At 36.0% G+C, this 26,179-nt stretch overlaps 2 protein-coding genes across 5 annotated transcripts; one reads left to right on the plus strand and one right to left on the minus strand.

Annotated features, from left to right (window-relative positions):
• Nucleotides 1-1,690: 1,690 nt before the first annotated feature.
• Nucleotides 1,691-13,814, minus strand: LOC119073445 (atrial natriuretic peptide-converting enzyme). Of its 3 annotated transcripts, XM_037178938.1 has the most exons (16): nt 13,206-13,814; nt 9,944-10,087; nt 8,367-9,664; nt 8,102-8,274; nt 7,826-8,042; nt 5,017-5,138; nt 4,737-4,834; nt 4,565-4,599; nt 4,325-4,477; nt 4,039-4,251; nt 3,612-3,938; nt 3,358-3,541; nt 3,134-3,293; nt 2,949-3,075; nt 2,725-2,870; nt 1,691-1,949 (listed from the first exon to the last, which is right to left on the minus strand). In XM_037178938.1, exons 2-16 carry the CDS (start codon nt 10,036-10,038, stop codon nt 1,746-1,748), a joined length of 3,552 nt encoding a protein of 1,183 aa, XP_037034833.1. In that variant the 5' UTR covers nt 10,039-10,087; nt 13,206-13,814; the 3' UTR covers nt 1,691-1,745. The 3 variants fall into 3 exon arrangements, with proteins under 3 accessions (XP_037034833.1, XP_037034832.1, XP_037034831.1); XM_037178937.1 differs by having other exon boundaries at nt 2,725-3,075; nt 8,144-8,274; XM_037178936.1 differs by having other exon boundaries at nt 2,725-3,075.
• A 3,645-nt stretch (nt 13,815-17,459) lies between these two features.
• LOC119073464 (mitotic spindle assembly checkpoint protein MAD1) lies at nt 17,460-20,650 on the plus strand. 2 transcript variants are annotated; one of them, XM_037178969.1, is made up of 12 exons: nt 17,461-17,657; nt 17,716-17,783; nt 17,860-18,011; nt 18,067-18,414; nt 18,477-18,671; nt 18,738-19,121; nt 19,191-19,347; nt 19,415-19,555; nt 19,619-19,773; nt 19,836-19,913; nt 19,990-20,225; nt 20,293-20,650. In XM_037178969.1, the coding sequence occupies exons 1-12, from the start codon at nt 17,635-17,637 to the stop codon at nt 20,501-20,503; spliced, it is 2,148 nt and encodes a 715-aa protein (XP_037034864.1). In that variant the 5' UTR covers nt 17,461-17,634; the 3' UTR covers nt 20,504-20,650. The 2 variants fall into 2 exon arrangements, with proteins under 2 accessions (XP_037034863.1, XP_037034864.1); XM_037178968.1 differs by having other exon boundaries at nt 17,460-17,657; nt 19,415-19,773.
• Nucleotides 20,651-26,179: the final 5,529 nt, after the last annotated feature.

Raw genomic sequence — 26,179 nt, forward strand, 5'->3', positions numbered from 1 at the left:
AAAATGTGAGAGAAATTTATTGTAATGAATGTGTCATCATACAGTCCGAGAAAAAATAAGAAGTCACCTATTCGAATGTTTAGTTTACACACACGGAACTTTGAAAACCGACATATTTTCTGTTTTGTGGTTTACTGTGTAATCCAATCCAATCCAATCCTGATTACATGTGTAATCCAATTTGTTCCACATTCGATATCCACGTGTGGGACAAGTTGGATTATGTGACCTCTTATTTTTATTGTCTGTGACGTCTTTTCCAGAATTGTCCCCAAGCATTGAATTTACATTAAAATTAAAAACCTAATGCAAGTTTGTTTTTATTTAAATATTGGAGTTTACTGTTTCAATTTAAATTCCTTCCATTTATTTCTTTGCTAAAATGATAGTTTTAAACTTACGATCCTAAACTCCTCATTATAAAATATAAAAACCCTTACCTTTTTCTCATTAACTTTAATTGATTGTTTTTTTAATTGATCTACAGTCAATCGATATAGTCCCGTTGCAACAGACGATTGATTGATTGTAATGTTCTTGTTGTTTTTTGTTGTCTTTTTTTTAATTTTAAATATTTGTTTTGTTCATTAAATTTATAAGAATTAAAAAATTTTCTCTTCATTTTCTTTGTATAAAATTTAGTTTTTCACAATATAATTTCTTTTGCATTTAAAATGCATTTACAAGCTCAATTTATTAATTTACTATTGATAACAGAAATGTTTTTTAATGGGTTTCCCAGCCATTTTATGTCATTTGATAGCTAAAATTTTTCTCTCACTGAAAACTAAATTCTCATCAACTTGTTTGTTTCTTGATATGGTTTTTCAATAAAGGTTAACAGAGGAAAACAAAATTTAGCAGCTTCAAAAGTTTTTAGAATTTTATTTTAAATTTTTCACCAGGGAGAGCTTATTATTAGGAACTTTAATTCTGAAAATTCCGAGAAAAAATTTTTTTTTTGGACTTTCAAAACTTTCAGAATTAAAATTCCCTAAAAAAAACTGTACTTTAGTAATGGGAAAATGTTGAACAGAAGAACAATCTATACCTTCGCCTCTTCCATTTAGCAATAATTTAATTTGGCTTCTTCGAACATAGTGTCTTTTTATCAAAAATAAAAATTAATTTTAAATTACAGTTAGTGTCATCAAAATTTGTGTCTAGGTTCTGTTCAGCTGTTTTACCAGTTGATTTGATCATACGATATTATAGCCACACTGTCACACACGCATTGTATAAACACGCATTGGTAATGTGATTGTATGACTGTTACCAGCTGGTGAAGCAGCTAAATCATCCTGAGGCACGAATTCGGTTGACGTCAACTGTTCTGACATAAATCAATCGCTACAAATTCACGGTAATTGAATATCTAGGATGACTAAGAAACCCATTATACACTGATGCTTCGGAATAGTTAAACCGATCATTTGATAATATTTTATGACTAGTTGATAATCACGAGTTTAAAAATCACTTGATTTTAATAAATTGAGGGCTTCAATTGACTATTTTGACAATACAGAATTTTATTGTTGTAAAAGGAAAAATATAATTTTTCTCTGTCTTTGTTTCTTCTTTTATGTTTCTACTAATTATAATTGATAAAAGGTTTACAATATAACGTGAAAATCTCAGCATTTTCCTTAAAGCTTTTTTCAATATTTTTATTTTCAAAAATAAAAATTTTATTGTCACATTTTCGGACTCTTAAAAATTATTTTCTTTTTTTTAGTTTAATTTTATTTATTGTCATTATCATAAATGTTTACGTTGGAATACTTTTGCATCTGTTGAAGTATCCATGGAATGTATTTGGGTACGTTGGCATACACACCCGGTAGCTTAGGGTGAGCACATTTCACTCCCCAAGACACGATACCGCCGACGAACCAGCGTTCTCGGTCGTTTGGATCGCGGCACAAAAGGGGTCCGCCTGAGTCACCCTATTTTCGGAAATTGATTTTACAATTAGCAATTCACTGCGGTAATAACAACGGTCAATTAATTGAAATTCACAAAGAGGAAAGTTGTAGAGATTATTGCGAGTAGAAAGCGTAGCTGTGGCAAGATATGCGGTATTTCTGGATGCTCGTTTTAATGGTAGGGTCTTAGATTAGTGTTCATACCAATTAAATCCTAAAGCAAAATTGCATAAAGTTGACTTTTCCAACATCGGATGCCATCACATCAGAGACACTTCTAACATACAAGCTCGTGGGACAAATCCCCCGCAGGCCCCTGTCTCGTCCCCCCCAGTTGACCTTGCTCTCTCTAACAAATCCCCCGCAGTGGGCCCCTAGTGTTCTTAGTCTAAAGGGTAATGTAAGGGCTCATTACTAGAAAAAATTGGGCCCCTGCATAAAGCGGCCCCCGCACTGAAAAAAGCTTAAAAGTTTCTCTGCATCACATCACATCACTAACAATTAATCGTTACACAAAATTTCATGTGATAGAAAAACGCGGTGACTGTTATAGAAACTGTGGCGCATGGACCAATGGTTTTACAAAGATCGAAGACCGGCAAAAGGTAAATAAGATAAAAGTTTCATGTAGTCGAACCATTCATTGCAGCCCTTTAATAATTACTGACTAATTGTACTTGAGCCCTAGCTGGTGAAGGGAGAATATCTACAAATTGATTTTCTGTTTTCGACCTTGCTCAGCTCCCCCATCTCTATTTCTACAACAACAAAAAATAATCGCTCGATTCACACTAACCTGACAGGCATCTTTTCCTCCTTCCTGGTAACCGGCACATATCATTCCTTCGGTGACATTCAATTGAACTAGCCAATCATTGCAAAGATCACGGTGCAGAACTGGTACTTGCACTTCATTCACTGTGGGCTCATAGGCTGCGCTCCCTGAACGGAATAAGTAAAAAATAAAAGACAAATTGGTGATAATAATTGTCATAGACGAATGCGATGGAAATAGCTTACCCTTTTTGAGTTCCTTTTTACCCCAGCCGATAACCGTACACGATGTTCCCGGTTTCAATTCTTTCATTCCAGAAGGTGGTAAACAAACTGGCAGTAAATGTTCGTGAAACGCCACTCTTGATTCCAGCTGAAATGGTGACTTAATCGTAAAAAACAATTTTGACGAAAGTCATGGGGAATAAAACCTGAAACAGTGCTATGTCGTTGTCATGAATTATCTCTGAATTATACTGTGGATGAGGAATCACTTGTCGAACTTTCATGTTTTCACCATAGTATGAGTGCGAATGCCTTCTGGTAATCCCCAATTGAATGGTCCAATCGTTGATATTTCGTAAGGTGTGACTGGCAAGGTTTAAATACATCGTAAAAATTCAATTTAATAATTGCACACAATTTTGTGACTTACTTTCCTACGCAGTGTGATGCGGTTAAAACAAACTGATCGGAAATTAGAACACCGGCACAGTAAAATATTTCTTCCGGTCCACCGAGAATAGCTGCAATAAATGGCCAATCACCTGGACTAGAAACTGTACCACCCACAATTCTTGTTCTTGTGCGATGTTTTCTCGCTCGAATCTTTCCACATTCTGTTTGTAAACAAAAGTTTAATTTAACTATTGGTATTGCAACGAAAGCTTTGTTCCGAACTGGACGTACCATAATTGGTACAAGTCAAATCGACAGTTTGATAATTTCCGTTGACCGGGCAGCTGTTGAACTGTTTCAATATGTTCGAGTGCTTCTTCTGAGAACTTCGCCACATAGCTTGCGTGTCTTTGTTGTACGACATCGGTAGTTTGGTTTCTCGCATTATCAGTTTACTTGAGTTGACTGAACTGTATCCGAGCATAGTGCATACTGTCGAAGGAGACGTTGAGTGGTCCCAATTATCATTTATGCAAGCTGGGACCCAGAGTTTAATATCTGGTTTGTATACTTCAAGAGTACCCTTCCCAATGTCACCGTAACGATCGCTGAGACGAACTAAAAAATATTTTCGAATTACAATGAACAAATTGACCACATCACAAACAACGTTCTCTCATATTTATGTAGGAGGTGTGTGTTGCTTGGTATAACTTACTGCAATTTCGTTCATCTTGGCCGTACGGACAATCGATTATACCGTCACAAACATGCTTTTGGCTCATACATCTCTTTTCTCCGCAGTATATAGCTCCGGCACCACACGCGTCACAGTCTGATTCATCAGACTGGTCCTGGCAGTCCACATGGCCATCACACTTCCAATCTGACGGAATGCATCTCTTTTTGTCGCACAAAAACCCCGAGCACGCTGCATGTACATAAAGCAAACGAATGAGGTTTAAATTTGCTCAACTCTATTATGGTGGTTTCTCATCAATTACTTGGTCTTTGAGCTCGAATCTTCGCTTGTTGCACCTCTTTAAAGCCAATGCACACGTCTGGGTCATTGCTATCAGTCAAAATTTTACAATTCAAATAATCCGGCAGTCCTAATCCAAAAACATCGAAGAAAAATCCACAGCGATGAGTTGTTTCTACGGAAATGAAGGAGTAGTAAATGGCATCGTCAGTGGGTGTTTCATTAAGGAAATTGTATTATTTATAAAAACTAAATGACTTACCAATGCATAACGATTTGCATGGTGCAACAGCAGCGCTATAGTTAGTGATAATAATTAGATAAATATTTGCTAGGGTCTACAAATAGCACAAAGATAAGACCATCTCCCACTACGTACGCAAGCAATTTATGGAAAAATGTCGCTAATTTGTGACAAACAGTTTTCTACTCACCCAGTCGAACCACATTTTGGTGCAAAAATTGAACATAAAAAGAGTGATACCAATTCGTAGCACTTTACATCAACCAGTGCCTCGTATGCTTCCAGTTCCTTTATAGAATTAAATAAAATGAATTTAAATTATTGATCACAGCAAAAAGGTCGACCCTTCTCAATTCATTTTTTCTCTCTCTAGCTAAATGAACAAAAGGGTCAACCAGAGTCAACCAAAAGGGATACACAGAATAACTCTACGAAGGGTATGGAGTACGTAACAGCTCAACTCAACTCACCTCGTCTGCATCAAGTTGACCGAAGTGTCCAATGTAATTTGGAAAAACTGTGTAATTATAAGGAGCATTTTCGCAAAACTTGACGATTATCGGTAGACAAACACCGGGTGCGGGATTTCGTCCTGATTGATGAAACGGATGTATTATCGAATAAATAAAAAACAAGGCATCAGAACAGTCGGAGCGTTTGCTGCGACTTAGCCCCGTACGACCCGTAATCCTATTTAGCCCGTAACTAGAGGTGTGCACCGCCGATTTTACGCCGGCGCGCCGCCGATTTTTTGTTAAATTTTCGGCGCGCCGTCGCCGAAAAATAATAGCTCACGCCGCCGCCGCCGCCGATTGTATTTTCGTCACACCGAAATTTTATACGTTTAGTGCTTTCAGCCATTTTAATAGGCGGCACTATAAACTTAAATTGAAATTTCTATACAAAAGCGTGTGCCTGAGTACAAGGTTTGAGCAAATGTTTACCTCTCTTAATTTATAAGTCAATTTTCTATATGTTGCACAGCTAATACACTTATTACTTATAAATTGAAGTTTATCTTAATCTCTTATTTGCGAAAACCTTCTACTACGATCTCACTTCTACATCGAAGATGGACTGAAGACAACGGGAACGGTTATTGCATAAATCGAAAGATAATGATTAGTGAGTTTGCGTAAATGACATATAAGTTGGAAATAAAAAAAACCTGCAGAACACCTAGTATGAAGATGTGACTTAAAATTTCCAAATTATAAGTTGACTTATAGCTTATATGTCATTTACGCAAACTCACTAATCATTCTTGGATTCATTAAGAGTAATCTACACTCCGACCTCCATGAAAATATATTTTTGATGATAACTTTTCATTCGAATTATTTTTTTAAAAAATGGCCTCATCGTTTGGTTCCGAAATACATAAAGTTTCGATAGCCACCGGAATTGTCAAGATTGATGCAGTTTACTCCGAGAAAACACAAAAGTTCAAAAAATACCAAATTACAATACAATACAAATTTTAGTAGTTTTTAGTTTTCTCAGAGTACACTACATCAATCTGGACAATTCCAGTGGCTATCAAAACTTATTATATTTTGGCACCAAACGATGAGGCCATTTTTGTTCAAAAATAATGCAAATGAAAAGTTATCATCAAAAAATCCTTCAGAGTGTAAAATACTTAGAAGGCGTGGTTCGGAATTCACGTTAAGCATGTGGTTCCTAGTGTTAGGTCATTCCAATACCATGTAAAAGTACCTTCACTAGCTATATCAGCAAATGGTAGCTGAATCTGTCACTTAAAAATGTGTCCTCCTGGCTGAACAATAACCATACGCAATTGTTATTATTATCAAAAAAATATTTTCATCGGGGTCGGAGTGTACATTGCTCTCGACATTGCTCTTAAATCAGATGTTTTTAAAATAAAAGGTCAATGATTGTACATTTAAATTATAAAAGGTGAGATACGTCTCAGTTGATTCCCTTTGTATAAGTGGTATTCAGATCGCAAGATTGTAAGAATTCAGTGTTCGTAAAAAGGATTGCGCACGCTTTTTCAAATGTTTTTGCATTATTTTCGAAAGTTTAGATTTTTTGTAAATTTATCGGCGCGCCGATCGGCGCACCGCCGCCGACTATAAATTTCTCTCGGCGCGCCGCCGCCGATCCCTTACCAGTCGGCGCACCGCCGCCGACTATTTTAAGATCGGCGCACACCTCTACCCGTAACCATAATACGTCCGTAGCCGTAATACGCCCGGAACCCTAATACGTCTACAACCCTCTAATGCGTCTGTTACCAAAATGAAAGTCAAGTTGGGCATGGTCAAATTTACTGAAAGTGTTCATTTTTAAAATTGCGCATAGCGCAATTACGAAAGCCCGTACGAAGTACCTCTCAAATAAAACCAACAATTTACGATATTATTTTAGAAACCCAAAATTTTTTGCCAACTTTCTATTAAGTATTCAATTATCTCTCAAATGAAACAAAAACTAGCAAAATCGGATGAGATTTACTCGATTTATGTGGAAAAAACACTTAGGGCCGAGTAGCGGCCTTAGTCCAAGGGCCCAAATTTGAAACTTTTTTTGCCATCATTCTATTTGGCATTCAATTATCTCTCAAATAAAACAAAATCTAGCAAAATCGGATGAGATTTACTCGATTTATGTGCAAAAAACACTTAGGGCCGAGTAGCGGCCTTAGTCCAAGGGCCCAAATTTGAAACTTTTTTCGACACGTTCTTTTCGGTATTCAATTACCTTCCATAAAAAACTAAATCTGGCAAAATCGGATGAGATTTACTCGATTTATGTGGAAAAAACACTTAGGGCCGAGTAACGACCATTGAGCCCTCTCAACAAGCTCGCGTTGCATCCTACACAAAAACAATGTTCAGCAATTTTGTTCTACTCGTCAATACCTTTCATTTGATATATCACAAGCAGCTATTGCGTGCGTATTTCGGTAGATATCGTCGAAAGACTGAAAAACACCTATAGGGCCCTAGCTCTGGAAGGGCCGACCCTACCATGCCCATTTTCGAACTTGACCTTACTTTTGTCGATACCAATCGGGGAAAAAAAGAATTTTGAAAAAAGGTTGTGATTTGCTCAAGCTAGAGGGGTCACAGACAGACGGACGGACGGACATTTTTTTTATTGCGGATTCGTCATCTATGAACATAACCAAATGCTTTGCCCTTACTGTCTGCTTCCAATTCGACGTGTTACAAACGGCATATTAATCTTATAAGCCCCCAGTACTTCGTACGGGGCTAAAAATCAAATCGAACAAAACAAGCAACGAACCCATTATCGATGATTCCTTAACTTCTTCCGTTGGATATCCTGGCTGTGCAATAATGGTTTTATTCACAAACTTAACGGTCGGGTAAGCCTTGAAATATGCTGCAAGTCCGCCGGCTATGACTAGTAGTGCGACTGCATTCAACAGGATCTGAAGCATCCGGAACTGTAAACGACCTCTGGTCACATAAGGATTCGAACTTTTGCGTCGTTTCATAATCTATGCGAAAAGATTCAATTTAGGATTCCATTACACAGGCTCGGATAAAAAGTTCTTACTTTGTGTTGCAATGACATATTTGAACCGTTTTGAAACCTTACGATCGTTTGAAGACTCGCTGGAGTCGAAGCACTTTTTGTTATGGGTGAGGTGGGAACGATTTCAGCAATTTCATCTGTTATATCTTCAATACCTTTCCGTTGTTGCTTTGCCACTGCTACTTTATTGATATCTGCAGTTTTCGTAAAGTTAGGTGTAAAATTTTTGAGGACACGAAACAAGAGAGAGCAAACAGTGGATCAAAGTGAGAAAGTATAAACTTACTTGTTTGCAGTTTAATAGCTGCATGATTCAGCAATGGTGCATCCATGAGTTTGGTATTATATCCAGGGCTAGACGTTTGACTAAAACTATCACTTGACACATTGGAATCCTGACGAACATTAGGCCGTCCCGTAAAATTGTATCTTGAGGTCATGCCAAAACTGTCTGACGAATCCTGATGACGCATAACAGATTTATTGATTTTACTAGCATGCTGTAACAGTGGTGCCTCCATGCTCTTATTGTTATAACCAGGACTTGAAGTCATCGAATAGCTATCACTTGACACACTCGAATCCTGACGACTGCACAATTTCGGATGGTGAATTTGCGGCTTAGTTACACTTCTAGCATTGTTGCATCCGTTCGGCGAAATTTTGGTGTTAGGGTGACTGCTGGAATTTCTAGCCATTTTAGCTGAATCCAATGATATCTGCGAACGTACTGGAGGAACAGGTGGAATATTTCTGGGTCTCGTTGAAATATTGACCGGTGGTGGAATTTTCGGGACTGAACTCGGTTTCCGCAATGGAATTGGTGGGGATCGGAAATTGCCATCATTAACTTTGGGTAGTGCTTGATTGATTGCATTCGATTTGTAAAAGTTTCTTGAATATTGATTGGCCACTTGTTGGTTGGATACTGGCGATATTTTCATATCCGAGTTACTATCAAGCGATGATTGGGTTTCAACTGACGAAAATCGACTTCTGAAATTGTCCGAACCACCAAAAAACATGCGGTCATTCTCATTGGAAGATATGTAACCGGTGTCAATCGTTGTCTGAGATTTGTTTGAATCGCTTGACGATCGATTCGAACTGAGAAATGGCTTAGAATTTTCAAAAATCGGCATATCACCCCTTGGCAAATCTTCAAAGACCGATTCATTGCTAAGTAAATCGTCATCCGATTCAGCTGAAAATGAGATTTCCGATTGTTTTCGACTTTTCTGTTTCTTTAAAGTCTTCTTAGAGTTTCTCCGTGTAACTTCCTCATTTGGCGACGGCTCATTTGAGTTGTTACAATTGTCAAATGCTGGTTTGAATGTGCGTTTCGGTACGGGCGGAGGTTGGGATGTTGGTACTTGCGGCAACACTGGCACTGTTTGTAAAGATTTTTGTTCTTCGGATACTTTATCAATGATCGGACAATGGTGCGATGAATGTCGTCTTATGTTAATTGAAGATGCCGATGGTGGTGCCAGATTGAAGTGCTTGACAATTTTCACTGGGCTGTCATCTAGGAATTCTACGAATGCATTATTCGGTAATGCCAAGCTAGCAGCCCTCGTCGATCTAAAGTGAATGGTAAAATTCATATATTTTGAGTATGAGTATTGCGCGTGAATTACGAAAAATTCAAATGTTTTTAGCTTATCAAAAAGCTTTTGAACTAAGCTTTCTAATGTTTCCTAGCATAACGAACAAATTCAATGAAATAGTCGCCACACATAACAAAAGGCAACTTTTACTAAGCGAATTTGAAGGACACTGTTGTTGTGGTAGCATAAAATTCTCTCGATTTATATACATAATATACCAACAGAAGAAGCATCTTTCATTAAAAATATTTACCTTCTACTTTGTGCAAAACTGTCGAATGAATCACCATCCAGACACTTGTTTACGAAACTTTGATTATGATTTGTTGTTTTTGTTGTTGTAGCCATTATTTCCACTTAAATATTCTGGCTAAGTACATAGTCCGTAAAACGTGTTCTGGAAATTATATTTTTCTAATAAATAAATTTAAATATCAGCTATATTCGATTCGTATACAGACACCCATACACAGAAATAAAGAAAATGTATAATCGAATTGAACAAGTTTGTTTTTCCAAAACAAATCAAAGGAGTATTTTTAATTCAACGCAGTGTTATATACATATTTTTGTTGTGAATCTTTTTTATTTCAAAACGCAATAATTTTCCCACCCACCAGAATCCACCTAATTCAGCCGCACATAAATTTATTAGGAAATATTTTCGCAAAGAGGGAAATTCCACAAAATCGAACCAAATTTCTGTTTGCTGTTGTTAAAGCATTTAACAATCGTCGAATTGATTTCGTTGTCTTTATGTGAAATTTACAACCATGTTCCTTATGATCAATTATGTTGACCCGGACAAATATTAGAGATATTGGATTCTAAACGTTTGCAGACGACATTCTTGACGGTAATGAAAAATGAGCATAGCATTAAATTCTGACTGATAAGCTTAAATATGTGACAGTACTAATGAGGTAATAGATTTTGTATTCATCGTTTGAAGGTATGTATGTCAAATAAAAGACTCGATAATTACGTTGGTGATTTACTTACGAAATACTGTAAAATGTCGATCATCCGCCAATAGAATTCTATTGTCTTCCATTGACGGATAATCGAAGTTCGCAGAAATGCTAAAATGGAAATCTAACGAATTTAATTCTATGCTCGTTGGCTCGTTCAATATAACCAAATAATATTCTCACACGCCTTGTCGCGATTGAGTAAAACGTAAAGTCTCTGCGCTTCACAAGGGTCTACGCATAAATCCCCTGTATGTACAGGTTTAACGAAATGTTTGAACTCGTTTCATGTGAAGCATTACGACAAACGTTGTTTAAAGTAAACAGTGAAATAGCTGATAAACGAGGAATAAATTTGCCTATGTGTACTGAAGATATACATCCTAATATCATTAGAAGAGCTTTCAATAATGATGTGTTCGATAGTTTGAGAAATAAAACGGATTTTTGATCTCCTTTTCGTTGTGGTACTTTGTCGTGAACAACTCTAGAAGGATACATTTAACCTTTGACAGACTATATGAGTAAACCATTATTATCGAATCTATTACTTCTTTTGATCTTTCCACAGATTGACATAGAAAATCTTTTACTTCATACAATTTTCAACCTATGACATAGAAACATAGCCACACTTAGAGATGTTTAATGTAATTCCAGATTAAACACACTTATTTCGCAAAGGTAAACGTAAGGTCTTCTTTTTCCATTGAAAATGACAGTCTAGTATTTATGTGTAAGTTATGGCAGAAGACAATGATGAAGTAATTTATCGCTTTTTTCTTGTTATTGTACTGTAATTCATCTCTTTCATTATTTGACAAGGCTAACCCCAAAGCAATATGTGATATGCATTAGAAATATGAAAAGTTTTTTTTTACTTTAAAAAATCATATATCACTTCAATAATAATCCATGCCTTTAATGTAACATTACCCGGCATGTCTTGGTAAGGGAAAAAACAAGGTACCGTCCGTGTGCTGAATAAGATTAAATATTAAATGTGAGAAAATGTGTTCGAAAAAAAAACTAGTAATTTCACGAGTTCACATATTTATGATATTATTGAGCATTAGCAATGTTATAAATGAATTGATAGTAATCCAAGGGTTATTTAATGAGAAAACGGTAGAAGCGAAAGGTTACAGAGAAATGTAAATAACCTCCGGCGGTATCATTTAATCGCACTAGCCCGGTTAACTAACCGAAAATTATTTACCGAACTTATTACGTAGTAGCCTGAATGTGAGTGACTGTAGCATTATTCTGCTGTATGGTATAGTTAGCAGTTTCCCATTCCATGACTTTCAGTATCTACCGTATTTTTTATTTGCTTTTATATACCCGTATGCTTGAACAGAATACATAGCGGCATGTGTCGGAGCGCCGCATATATTATTAGGTATAGCAGCAGCCGTTAGCTGAACCATTGAGCTTTCCTTTTTGTTTTGCAGGTGAAAGTTTTACGTTTGGATAGAGTAACAAAGCTCATTGTCAGTGTAAATTATCATAGCTGAATGTAGTACTAAATCTTCATTGTAATCACTTAAATTCAGTTTTTAAAATGAAGTTTATTCATATAAGAGAACACAAGGCTGGCCATTTAGTAGTAGTTTATACGATATGGTATATAAGATAATCATAAGAGAAATTGCGGACGATAAAAATCTTATAGACAGTCTACTCATCTCCTAACTAAAACGACGACAAGAATAAGCGATGAGCTTTGGCTAGGGCTGTCTTACAATCGCCAAATGTACTAGGAAAATATTGAGCTCCTAGATTGAACTTTAAAAGACATTTTATTATAACAAAGTATTCGACGCACCTGTCTAATCATACGTAACCAGTTTCCAATTTGATAAATTTATACGTGTTGTATACACCAGTACCGTCCATCCGTTTTCCATATACCTTTCATATCATTTCTATTCATTGCAACGTCGAAAAAATAACAGACCTTTTACATGTTATCAAAAAGGAAAGGATATTACAACGAAAATTACTTATATAACTCGAAAAGATTTTCTTATTTTTTTGAATAAAAAAGTCACTTCGGACAAAAGCAAGCAACAAATAATATCAACATCTATCACGTTTCCATGTTGAAAAAAAAGGGAAACAGAAGATGAAGAAAAAAAAAATAAAAATCGTCCCAAGCATACACAAACTCTCACAGCCAGATATAGACTTTCAATCGCAAATTATTTTCGAAAACATTTGAAATGCTACACTTTGGTGCCAATTATATTCTTTCTCGATAAAGAAAAACGCATTTGATTCAAAACGATGTTATAACGTAAAACCAGTAAAAAAGAGTGTTAAAGGAACGGCGAAAAATCAATAAAGGCAAACTTGGAAACATTTTCCAAGGTATAATACACACAAAATGAATAATATGAGTTTTAATTATTTTGTTATGCACAGTGTGTATACATATATATATATTTGCAACTACGACTGCCCGTTCGCTGTGGCTAGGTGAAGTTCACACATATACCTGAGAATACCCGATTTATGTATTTTCGTTTCGACCCAGCTTACCTGTTAGGTTTATTATTCCGTAATTGATTCTGCAATCATACTTTTCTGCACTTTGAACTTAAACTTAAACTTAAAATTGGATTCACGTACGAAACGTGAAGCTCACTAGCAAACTGTAACCAATAAAGTTACGGATTGTTGGGACACTTGTTGGTGACAAAAGAACAACACTGAACGTAATTTTGTTCACTAAGGTAATCCCGAAAAAAAAATCAGTCAGACTAATTGAATTTTCATCTGATGCACACCGACGCTGTGTTCCGGGCAAGAAAATTTATAATTTCTCTTTTTGTTATGAAATTAACCCACTGGTTCCGAAATCACTTCCACTTTGCTTAAATTGAACTTTACAAAGCCATGTACAAATATTGAACAAATCAATAAATTACAAATATTATTTATGTGCATACGTTGAGCATGTCGTTTTCGTTTTATTTTTATGTATTATTTCAGTGGTGTGGTTTTTCTTGATTGAATTTGAAATGAAAATATTTTTTTGGTATTGTTGTAAGTGTGGGGAAATTATATATGTGATTTAAGACTTGTGTATGCAGACAAAGTAGCACGTGGTGGCTACGTCTACGACAACCGCCTACGCACTGCATCGAGCCCAATGTTTTTACTCGCACAACTAGCACTAGCCTGGATGAGATTATTTTTTGTTGAATTTTCTTTTAGTGGGGATGAATATACTCTCACAACACTCTCGGTTTTCCCTGAGAAACTGTCACTATATAGATCCGGAAAAATTAATGTTGGAAATCGGACCGATTATATTGAACGGTCGAGGTGTTCTTTTTTTGCACAGAATACGAACCATTGAGGTCAATGTCTTTTGGAAGGTGATTCTGTCAGCGTTAGATATAGAGTTTGATCTTTTTCTGTAATTGAATCTTCGTTATTCATGAAATTAAAGACTAGAAAATCTAGCGACCCTTTAAGTGCTTTTAATGGAAAATATTGTTGATTTTATCGTTCTAGTACTAAAAGTCGAATCAGTTAAATCAAAAACTTTAATCTTCTCCAATTACTTCCGGACAAACTTCTATCGAGTTTTTTTTAGCGTATCCTCCTGTTCTTATTCTCCAGTTTTATTTTCTATTGATTTGTATCAACAAGCAACCTTGAATGGCACAAATTCAGAGAAAAAACTACACGGACTAAGTGAACATCTAGCGTCCGTATATTGCTATTATAACGATGGCATTTGATGAGATTGAAGAGAAACGAATGACGGGGTTATTGTAAGGTGTATATACTATGCACGGGAACAAAACGTAAACATTCTTTATATAATTTTAGGGTTCGTAATACATATAGAAATACTCTTCCAATATAGGTATAGTATGCATGCTCTTGGTTAGTCGGTAAAATCGTCTATTGTGTTTTCGTATGAAGTGTAAAGCTCGGTTTGGGGAGAAATCAACATTTTCGAGTGGTTTGTAAGGTTGATATAATGGAAAGTTGTCTGCTTCCATTATAATTTTCAAATCATAACTCAAATTTAATGTATCTTGCTTAGACTAGTGAATCTGGACGCTGAGCGTTCATAGCAATGAAGACTGTTTGAAGAGACGGCGATTTACCGTTGAATAAACTTTTCACTAAATAGCTCGCTTATTCTTATGGATGACTGAATTCGCCCGGGCACAAAGTTATGACATTCGATCTGATTTAAAGACGAAAGAATTTTATTTATCTAAATGATTTTTCACTAGAAGTTTAAATTTTATTTATTTTTAAATTGAGAAAATGTATATGGATCTATGAGCTTAGCCTATTGTCTTTTCGTTTGAAGTATTTTAATTTTCAACAAAATGCAACGCAATAAGCTACGTATTCGGACTTTGAGTAGATCCTTTCGTCTTTATTTTAAACTTTGAATTTTTAGAATTCTTTGTTATCAAGAAATTTTTCATGAATTTTATAGCAATCTATGTCCGTTAAGAATTCTTAAAGCTTGATCGACTTCAAATGAAATTTTTCGAAAAAAAAAGTTCTAGCCAACGAAACATAATTGCGAATTGTTCGGTATATATAACAAAAACGGTTATACATAAATGGTGGTTGTGGGTTTTCACAGAAAATTGGTAATAACAACAACAAAAATAACATTGTGATGCCAAATATGCACGCACACACACCCTTTTTAGCATGCTTTTCATTTCTTTGATTAAACTTCATACAACAAAATAATTGGTAATTCCAAATCAATATGCAGACAGGTAAATGGAAATACCGTGAAAAGACTCATTAAAACTTGAATCATGGTTTTATACAGCAAAATTATAAAACGGTGCTGTGTATATGAATCACGTCTGATTTTAATGAAAACACAACAGATAGATACTTCAATTGATTCTTCATTGTGAAAGAATTACCAGTCTATTGGAGCAGTTTGTCGTCGACAAAAGAATATCTTCGTCGTATAATTAATTCTTAATTTATAAAACAAATGACAGAGGAATGATCTTTTGTAAATTCTTTAGTCGTAATGCTGATATATACGACCATAAACGTTTTGGAAATGTTCTGAAAAAAAGGCACAGACGAAAAAAATATCGAGAGTTAACAAATCTCTTACTTTTTTGAACGTCCTTGTTTGGAGATTTGAGGGAGTTTGTATTCCGAGCCGAGGGCAAGGGCTATGATCCCTAGTGGAAAAATAACAATTTAATCTCCAAACAATTACGATAGTGCCGTCGGAAAACAGTTTTAGGGATAGTTTCAAACTGGGAGATTTGTAGTTTGGGAGGATAGTATGGCTGTCCTCGTTACATTTCTCTATTTTAGACAGAACGCAAATATGCTTCTCGACAGATTGAAACTAATCTTTTTCTTTATATGTTCTAACATACATTTTACCATAAAACACCTCCAGATCTTATTACTTTTCGTAAACTGGTAAATTCTGCCAATAATTGAGTGTTTACGTGAAATTTGGACAAAGTTAAACTAATCATAATTATTTTAAAAAAAGACCAACTCTACTAGTTTTAATTTTCAACAAAATGCAATGCAATAAGCTACGTAACGTATTCGGACTTTGAGTAGATCCTTTCGTCTTTATTTTAAAATTCTTTATTATCAAGAAATTTTTTAAGAATCTAATAGCAATCTATGTCCAAATAGAGTTCTTAAAGCTTGATCGACTTCAAATGAAATTTTTCGGAACCACATTTGACACCAGTTTTCGGTGGATGGAAGAAGTGAAGCGAATTTGAACCAAAACATGAACTTTCTCACCAAAGAAGTCATGTAGACTGATCGGTCTACATAACTTCTTTGTTTTTCATCTATGATGTTAAGATATAGAGGAAACGTACACGATACACTCACCTAAAAATACGTTAGCAATATTCTTGCACCTCGTGCACAGAGGCCTGTGTATTGTATAACCAAAGACATGATTTTCTTGTTAACTATTTTAAGGTGAGTGTACCTTGAGTATCGGACCTACAGCTGGGTTAATTCGATCATGCTAATACCCAGCAATCTTTGCAATCAGTGATTATCGCTCCGTTGACAATACACTTTTAGACAACTAAAAGCAGCCATCCGTTCCTTCGTCTTGCTGCTTCTACAGTACATGAATCTAAAACACATCTCATTTTCGCTCTTTCCTTACCGTTGCATATTCACGTCGTTTAATTTTGACCGACATTTTTCTGATATAAATTAAGATTGGCTCACCTAGTTTGTGTATATTACGTAGGTGGAAGCACGGGGTTTCAGGGGGTTTCGAACATTTAGTTTTTTCATGTTGCAGATATTGCAGTGTCAAATTCTGTCCAAGATGTGACATATTTGCAAGGTATGGCCTTTTTCACAAAGTATAATCAGCGTAACCTTCGTAAAAAGAATCTTGAATCTGAGAGCACGTGTGCCAACGTGTAAAAAACAAATGTTCAAAAACCCCTGCTGAACCGTGGCGATCCTCTTGTCAAACGGACAGTACATAAACAAATTCCATCATTGTGTACTTATGTTGAACGGTAAACAGATTAATTGAATTCGATTGTTTGTAACGACGATGTCCATAATTGGATCGATCAACATGCTGTCTAATTTAAACAACTTATGTTAAATAAATGTTTCTCTATAACTATTTTCATTAACATCAATTGATAATTCGCAACCACAACGAGACAATTCACATTTAAAAAATTGCGCCGTTTTTCCTTTCTCTACTACTACAAGCCAAATGCATCAAGTCTATTTTGAAGTCGTCACTGGAGACAGCGGTGTGTAGAGTTTGCGGAGACTCATCTGACGTTTGTTATTTTGTGTATTTTTTCGGTAGCGCATTTTGAATCGTCTTGAGAACTAAAACTATTTTTCTGATTTATTGTTGTCGAATCAAACGAAGAATTGCTAATGACACGTAAATTACCTTTAACAGTGACATAACGCCACCCTAAACCACGAAATGGAGAACGTAAAAACAACCATGTACGTGACACAGAAATTGTATGTTTGTTGGAATTTAAAATGAATTCATTTGTTGTAGAGACAGAGAATACGAGCGTTACAAAAGCGAAAGCATAATTCATTTGTCCGCCGATAGTTATGAGTCCCGTAAGTTAACTATGATTTCGGGATTAACTACAAGAAAATTGAAATTGCCACTAAAATAACATAACCTCATTCGTAGACTCAAAAAAGCGTAAATTTTCGGTGGAAAATGTTTCGGGTCTGGATATCACATTGACTGATGATAGTTTGAATAGAAGCCAAACAATGGTTCCAACCAGCCCATGGGAAATACGTCGGCTTAAGGCTGATCTAATTGACAACGACACCAAGGTAACGATGCGACGACAGTGCAAAGTGGTTCGAATTAACATTACATTTTCCACAGATAATTCATTTGAAGAAAGAGTTGGAAAATCGTGCAACAGCACACTCCAACATGGAATCACTTTACACTGTTAAAGTAAAGGGCTTAGAAAATCAACTAGAAAAGAAGTCGGAGAAAATTGCCGACCTGGAAAAACATTTGAAATTTGTACGCAAACGGGAGGCTACGTTGAATGCCGAAATGGCGAAATTGCGAAGTCAATCGTTGCTGGACAAGCAAAATCACAGTGAATCGGTGAGTGAACTACAAAGGGCGAATAAAGCTCTGGAGAATAAATGCAGAAGAATTGAACATGAATTGGGTGGAGCGGTAACAAATATTCAGCGACAGTACAAGGATTTGGAAAAGGTTGGTGAGAAAGGCTTCTCTTTGTCACAACCTGAGTGAAATGTTTTTTTATTACTCCACAGAACCATGCGTCGGCGGTAGAAAAGTGTGAAGAGCTCCAGGAGTCCACCACTGTGATGCAAGAAAAAATTCAACAATTTGCCGAAACGAATAAGCAATATGGCATCCAGAAGCAGCAACTCGAAGCCGCCCAACGAAAAATAGCAGCCCTTGAAGAAGAGATACTCACATTTAGTGAATGGAAAAAGTTGTATAAGGTTCGTTTGGCTCGCTCGGTGACATGCCATCGAAACATTTTCAATTTGCAAATTTAATTCGTTTAGGGTCTGGAGAGTGATTCCAGCAGACTCTCGGACATGGAAAAGAAGTACAATCGACTACAGAGCGAAAACAAGGAGCTGCACAAATGCATTGGCGACAAATTGTTGCTGGAAGAGGAAGTGGAGCACTTGAAAACGCGCCTAGCAAACAATGAAAAACTGTCCGAAGAGGTCGTCAACAGTAACGCCAAAATTCCATACATCGAACAAGAATTGGCTGCCTTTAAAGCAGTGGCTAACGATCATTGTTCCGAGGCTGCGACACCGAGTCATCTACGATCACGCATCGAAGAAATACTCAGAAAGGATTTGTTATTGGTCAGCGAAAATGGTTCGCTCCGAATCGAAAGAGATTCGATTGCCGGACAGGTGGATGAACTGAAAAAGGTGAAGTGATCCAAATTGTTGAGATCACTTCGATCGAGACTAACCGTTGGACCTTTTGTTTATTTATAGCAAATTGCTACACTGACGAAATCCGGTAATGATCTTCAAGTTCTGTTAAAGAATCATCGGGAAAGCTTTCACAAAGTGCAGAGAAAATTGCGGTTAGTTGTGTCCGAACGAGATTGTTACAAGCAGCTGATAGAAAATTACGAGAAGAATGTAACAAGTGAGTCTAGAGTTCAAGATCTGGGAGCTTTTCCTGTAGATTCTAATTCAATCGAATTTTTTCACAGTCTCAGGATCTGATACAACGGTTACGGATATGCAAATGCGACTGCGTTTGGAAATGCTGGAGAAAACCGTAAATGGTTATAAGGACATGTGTGCGAACTTGGAAAAGGAACTGCAATCTGCCAAAAATTCACCAGATCATGGTAAGAATCGGAATACTCTTTTCGTTAATCATAATTGTGACCGAGGCACAAATTGTTTTGCAGTTGAATCATTCTCCAATGAGCAATACAAAAAAGTTCGCAAGGAATTGGAAGCATTGAAAGACGACAACGAACGTTTACGTCGTCGAAAAGACGAGTTGGAATTGTTATTTGAGCATTCCAATATGAAGGATGCCTACAATATACCGAAATATAAGGTACGAACACCAAGTCAATGCCAAACGTAGCCAGTAAAATTCAAAAACGAAATTTTGTTTAGGTGATGCATATGGCAATGAATCCAGCCGATCAGGCGTACGAGAATAACAAGAATGAAATTGAAAAATTGCAGGCCGAGGTGGGTGTGCATTTGATTGATTTCTGATCGAATGTTCCACAGAAATCGACATCAATTTGACGGGTATCATTTTTAGGTCGAGCGATTGAAGCGAAAGAATCGTAAATTGGAAGCGGACAATGAAGAGTTCACTGCAGCCAACTTAACGTTCGACATCAAAGAAGTAAACAATTTGCGTGCACAAGTGAAATCACTGGAAGGCCAAAAGCAACACATAACCGACTCCTATCGTACCAACATAAACGAATTTCGTGACGCATGCTATCTCTTGTTTGGATTTAAGGTTGACAAACAACATGGGAATATTTACAGGTTCGCATTTTCCACTTATTTTTGCCCCAGTTTTGCATCAACAACACGAATTGACTACGAATTTCAGATTGTCTAGCATGTACGCTGAATCACCCGACGAATATCTAACTTTTAAGATGAGCGATGATAGCGACATTTCTCTGATGGAATCGGTGTACTCGAATTCAATTAGCGATTTCATTGAGAAAACCTTAATTGGTCCGAATAGTATTCCGGTATTTCTGTCGTCACTAACAATTGATTTGTTTAATCGAACAACTATGATAGGAGGCGTTTAACAAGCACAGTGTTTTTTTCTATAAACAATAAAACATTTCGAAATCGGCAAAAAAGCAATATTGTGACACCCGATCGTATTGATTGGTTTGTAACAGAATTTATTGTGCAAGAATTTCGTAAAAATAAAATGCTAAATTCGAGAAGTATGATTGAATGGCTTTGTATTTATGAAGGAACGGGGTCTTAGAACACACAGCCCATGTCTGGCTTATTTTGGGAGAATCATCTTCAATCTCATAGTTTTCATAGTGTGGCTGAACTGAACGTTTGAATGGAACATGTATTACGTACCCAGGCAAGTTTGATTTTTTTGTTCAAATTTCGTAAGTACCATTTGATGCACTGGAACCCGAAACACCAAGACTACGAGACAGGTGGTAGAGAACTGATTGGAGGCTATAATCGATGGGGAATATAATTGTAGTTATAATGCCTCATCAATTAGGTCCCATCCCATTTGGTGTAACGCCAGCCATGAGACTCGGTAAAATTCAAAAATTATTATTTTCGGAAGGTAATACAATCGTGGATACTTGAGTGGCAAAGCTACGATAAATAGTTGAAGCAGTAGATGGACATTTTATGTCTACTAATAGGTGACGTGATCATTTCTTCATTCCACCGCAAACGAGACCGCACAGCTGGTATTTACATAAAAAATGGCGAAAAACTATTCTAAGCTTGCTTGTCATAAATCATCTCTTTTGGTTAAACATGGCCTATAAGCCAACGAAATACTTTTTGGAACCTCCTTAGATGTCTAAAGTGGTGCAACGTTATTACCTTATATTTGGCAACAGCTGCGAAACTTGACGCCATATGAGCTACACTTACATTGATTTATGGCATTCAAAATTCGAAGTAATTAATTTTGTTTTTCTGCCAAATTTCAGCTTTCCAACGGCTTTACATTTGCTACGGTTACGGAGGTTGACTAATCAAAGGAAATATTTTTGGTTACCAATAAAATAATTGGGTTCGTTGAATTCAATCCCATAAATCTAACTCTTTGTAACTCTTTGTCGATAACAAATTTTCGTCGATATTACTAAAACCTTACCTGATTTGAATTGGTAAAAATTTCTTCAAACAAGGCTTAGGTTTTCCTATTTCTTAGAATTCTGTATATTGCATGTGGCTGCATCCTTCCATTGTGTAATGCAGCAACATGAACGCTCTAATAAACAAATTTACGGATTTTAGTTTTCGGTTTCTTTTTATATTATTAACACGTATCTAGCTGTAACTTTTCTCTAATATCTAATTGTAGGGTAAACACAAAATGGAATTAAGTCGAGAGGGAAAGATGATTTCAATTATTACCACCATACCGATATGAGATATTTCTACTTACATACGTTTATATACGTTTATACATTCATTTGATTCACACACAATTTAAAATTAAATCCTAATTACTGAGTAATACTCTCATATACACACGTTTTGTACATCTGTGGAAAATATCTCCTTTTGTGATCATTTCGCACTGTCGAAGAGGAAAAGCATGCAAATTCGAATTTAATTGAAAATAAATGCCATCCGAGTATGTAAATGCAAATCATCGGTTCGGAGGATTTTGAACATGGAATGTATTTATAGAAAATTGGCGTAGAGAGTTTGTATTTTTCTTTTACAACTCTACTCTACGTGTTGTCTGCTTTGGATAGGTAATACGGTAATAGGCCATTTAAATTCCACTTGGGCCGTCGGGTCGTCGTACACACTTTTGTGTCATCGTTGTTGTTTGAATAATTTAAGGAAGATAATAATGTTTTGAGCTTTGTTGGTGGCTTTTGCAGAGAAATTGTTATGGTAATTCGCGTTTTCGCTGAATATTCCATATGGATTAACAATTGTGTCTGTAAGGAAAAGTCATCGATGGAGCACATTCTTCACTGGTAAAAAAGAATTTCCATTATCGGAGGAATACAAGCAACTATGACTATATCAACTGTTATCGGCTGTAACGACAATATATTTTATGGCAAACTTGATATTAAACAAATGAAGTAAAAGATTTTATTTCAAACTGTAGGAAAAACTTCGATCAAAGAAAGTAACAGATTCCGTTGGTAGTTTGCTTGCCGTACGTGAAAGGTTAACCACGATTCCATTTATGTTTTATGTACAGAGAAAACCCACCAGCAAACATATTGCATTTTACATCAAAAGATAAACCAACACTAGTACATAATTCGAGAAAAAAATTCCTGGGTAAAAAAAATGTATCTCTTCTTCAACACAGAATTCGGGAGTATATTACAGGAGTATATCGTTACGATGGAGAACGTTGCACTTGCAAAACATTTTCTAGAATTTTTTTTAATAGAAAAATAACTTTTGGAAAAGTGAAAAAGTTTCCTCATTAAAAAGTTTCCACTAATTTTCAAATATAAAATTGTAAATACTTTGAAACATCATTCAACCTCTATAACACATTAAAAAACGTTAAATGCACATGGATGAATTTTCATGATGAATTTCTTGATGATGTACAACAACGTTTCATAATAATTTAATTATTTTTTTCATGAACAAAATGAAATTGAATGTTCCAAACAAACTCTTTCATCCAATACAAGGTAAAAAAGGGTTTCTGTTTTTCACTTATTTACATGGCATGATGGCGAAGCAACGTGACACGATGTCACCAGTACACGTGGAAGTTGTCTGGAAATTTTACTTTAAATAGGCATACCCAAAAATGTTTTTCCATTTTTATGAAATTACATTTTTGCAACCATCGACATTAAACACTTTATAGGCACAGATCCTTACTAACGCCCTCACTTGGAAGGGCTGACATTTAGGGTTTAGCAAAATGTCAGGATTCGGCACATTTCAAGTGAATGCGTGGATTCCTTAGTTGAGAAGTCTTTTACATCCCTAGTCATGTCATTTTTATCCCTTGTCATTTAAGATACTATTTCTAAAAATGTAAGACGACAATAACTATCACCAATGTGTTGAGGGGACAATAACTATCACCAATGTGTTGAGGGATTCTTTTGAATTTCGTCTGAGCGAAATCGGCGCTATTTTTTCCGGGACTTTTTTATATATGCCTAGTATGGCCTTGGTGCCTAGGCTCCAAAACTAGTCTCAGAAATTTTTGATCTTCCATACCTGGCCGGTTGTAAGTAGTAGTAAAAGTCGAAAAATGGGGTTTCGTAGTCCGTATTTCATTTCCGTAAAGTGGCGAGGACACAGACGTGTGTGGGTTCGTTGGAAAGCTGAGGCCAAGTACTCCCGGGGCAAATATTACCTTCAAAAAATTTGACGATAAACGGCCGAAAATATAACCTCCGGAAAATTTCTCAGAATCGATATGTAAACTCGGTGAACTTTGATGAGTGATGTGACTCACTGAAGCAATTATTCGAAGCGGAACGACATAAACACAATTTATGCATCGATTTGAAAGATCGCTTCATCTTCACACCGCTCGCTTTCGAAACATTCGGCGCAAGTGGACCAGAAAAATTCATTTTTTTGAAGAATCTTGGTAAACGTATAAAAGAGCAGACTGGAGAGAAGCGCTCTCTGGATTATTTGCTGCAACGAATTTCGATAGCTATCCAACGGCGTAACTCAGTCAGTGTCCGAGATACATTTAACTCCAACGATGGATATGACTTTAATGTTTTCAATTAGAATGCTTATGTGATATTAATTTGATGTAAATAATGCAATAATTTTAATAAATGTAATAAAAATTCAAAAAAAAAATTATTTGATTAAATTATTACTTATTATGAATGTGGAGGAGCTCAGGTTTACAGCGATACGTAGTATTTAGTAGTTTGGCGGAGTGAAACACACAGTTTTTATCTGTTCGTAGTCACGTGCCAAACTACTAAATATGGACATCGGTGTAAAGCTGAGGTTCTCCACTTACATAATAAGTAATAATTTAATCAAATAATTCCATTAGTCAGGTCACAGCTCTCATCAAAGTTCACCGAAGTTCCCTTTTTGATAAATTTTCCTGAGGTCATATTTTCGGCCGTTTATCATCAAATTTTTAGAAGGTAATATTTGCCCCGGTAGTACTCGACTCTGAAATACGGACCACGAAACCCCATTTTTCGACTTTTGGCCACTTACAACCGGCCAGGTATGGAAGATCAAAAATTTCTGAGACTGGTTTTGGGTCCTAGGCACCAAGGCCAAACTAGGCATAAATAAAAAAGTCCCGGAAAAGCGCCGATTTCGGTCAGTCGAAATTCAAAAGAATCCCTCAGTTAGCTTTTAATAAAAATAGTAGATTACATACTTGTGCGGAAAATCGTTGTTTTGAAGAGTGTGGAGTTTGTATGCTGAGCCGAAGGCGAAGTATACAACCACACGAGTAAAAATAACGATTTCCGCACAATTGTGTAGTTTATTTTACCTCTTAAGTGTGGCGAAAGTGAATTTTTCTTTTGCGGGCCCACCGCGAAAAATGAATTTTCGCAGCACGTAGGAGGTAAATGGATTTGTTTGTGATTGTTGGACTAGCTCTGAGAAAAATGAGCAATTTGTGAAAATTTCGGTAAACTACTGAATTTTCTCAGAACGAGATAATTAAATAAGATAAATGTGAAGGAGTAAAATATCTGAAGAACGAATTAAATCTAAAATTGATGCTCAAAAAATCCGTCTATCTAAATGTCTCGCGCGTCAAAATAAAATCTTTGAACCACAGACGTAATGCACTGCTGAAAGCGTCGAAAGTAGTGCTGAAAATTATGATTTTCGTCGCATGTAGCATATAAAAGTCTTTTTGTTCGGTTCCTTGTCACAACGTAAGTTATTTTTCTTAAATTGCTTACAAAATATCGAATTAATTCCGTTATCCAAATAAGTAGTCGTTTGTAATGCAAAGTATTTTCGTTTACTTCGCCTCATTTATCCTCTACAAAATAACTAAATTTCTCTAAAGAACAATAAAGAAATACCACCAGTACCACCTCATTAAACAAAATATTTCACCATCGATTACTGTCTATACATCTAAATGTCTACTATTTGCCGCTATAAACGTAAGCACAGAAATATTCCACAGACAACAAGAAAATCTAAATTATTCAGATGAATACAGAAAAACTTAAATCTTTTTTCAATCGCTGAGGAAATTGCGAGGAAGCGTAGAAACTTTTTTTGTATTGAAAACAAATTTATTCATGTAAGCAGATGAATCTCGTTCAATGGGAATATAGAGAGCATTATAGATGTGGTGTGCGGTTAGTTATAGACCTGTATGTATAACGTTCACTGGGTTTAGGTGGGTGTCTTGAAGTTCATACATAAACATCTCAAACCTCTTACATAAAGAGATTTTGTCGCCACGATTATACCGAGAAATTTAGCAGAATAACAAGAAGTGTTCGGAATGTACACAGTGGAATATTTACATTGTTAAGATTATCTTAAACATAATAACAATATGCGATTGCGCTCCTGTACCTGTACGAATTTTAAATCATCTGTTTTGCAGGTGGTTAGGTGAATTAATTTGGGGTAGAAACCACTGAAAGTAGAATTAGTGGAACTGGTAGAAAGATTTTTTTGGAATGGCATGAAACTAAACTGGACGGGAAAAACTGTGAAAAAACTAAGGCAATCACAGCAAAATACACGTTTACTGGTAGGGCCCACCAATATTCTGAAAGCTTTAAAAAATTTGCTTC

Source organism: Bradysia coprophila, unplaced genomic scaffold, assembly GCF_014529535.1.
Source record: "Bradysia coprophila strain Holo2 unplaced genomic scaffold, BU_Bcop_v1 contig_138, whole genome shotgun sequence".
Taxonomy (NCBI): Eukaryota; Metazoa; Arthropoda; class Insecta; order Diptera; family Sciaridae; genus Bradysia; species Bradysia coprophila.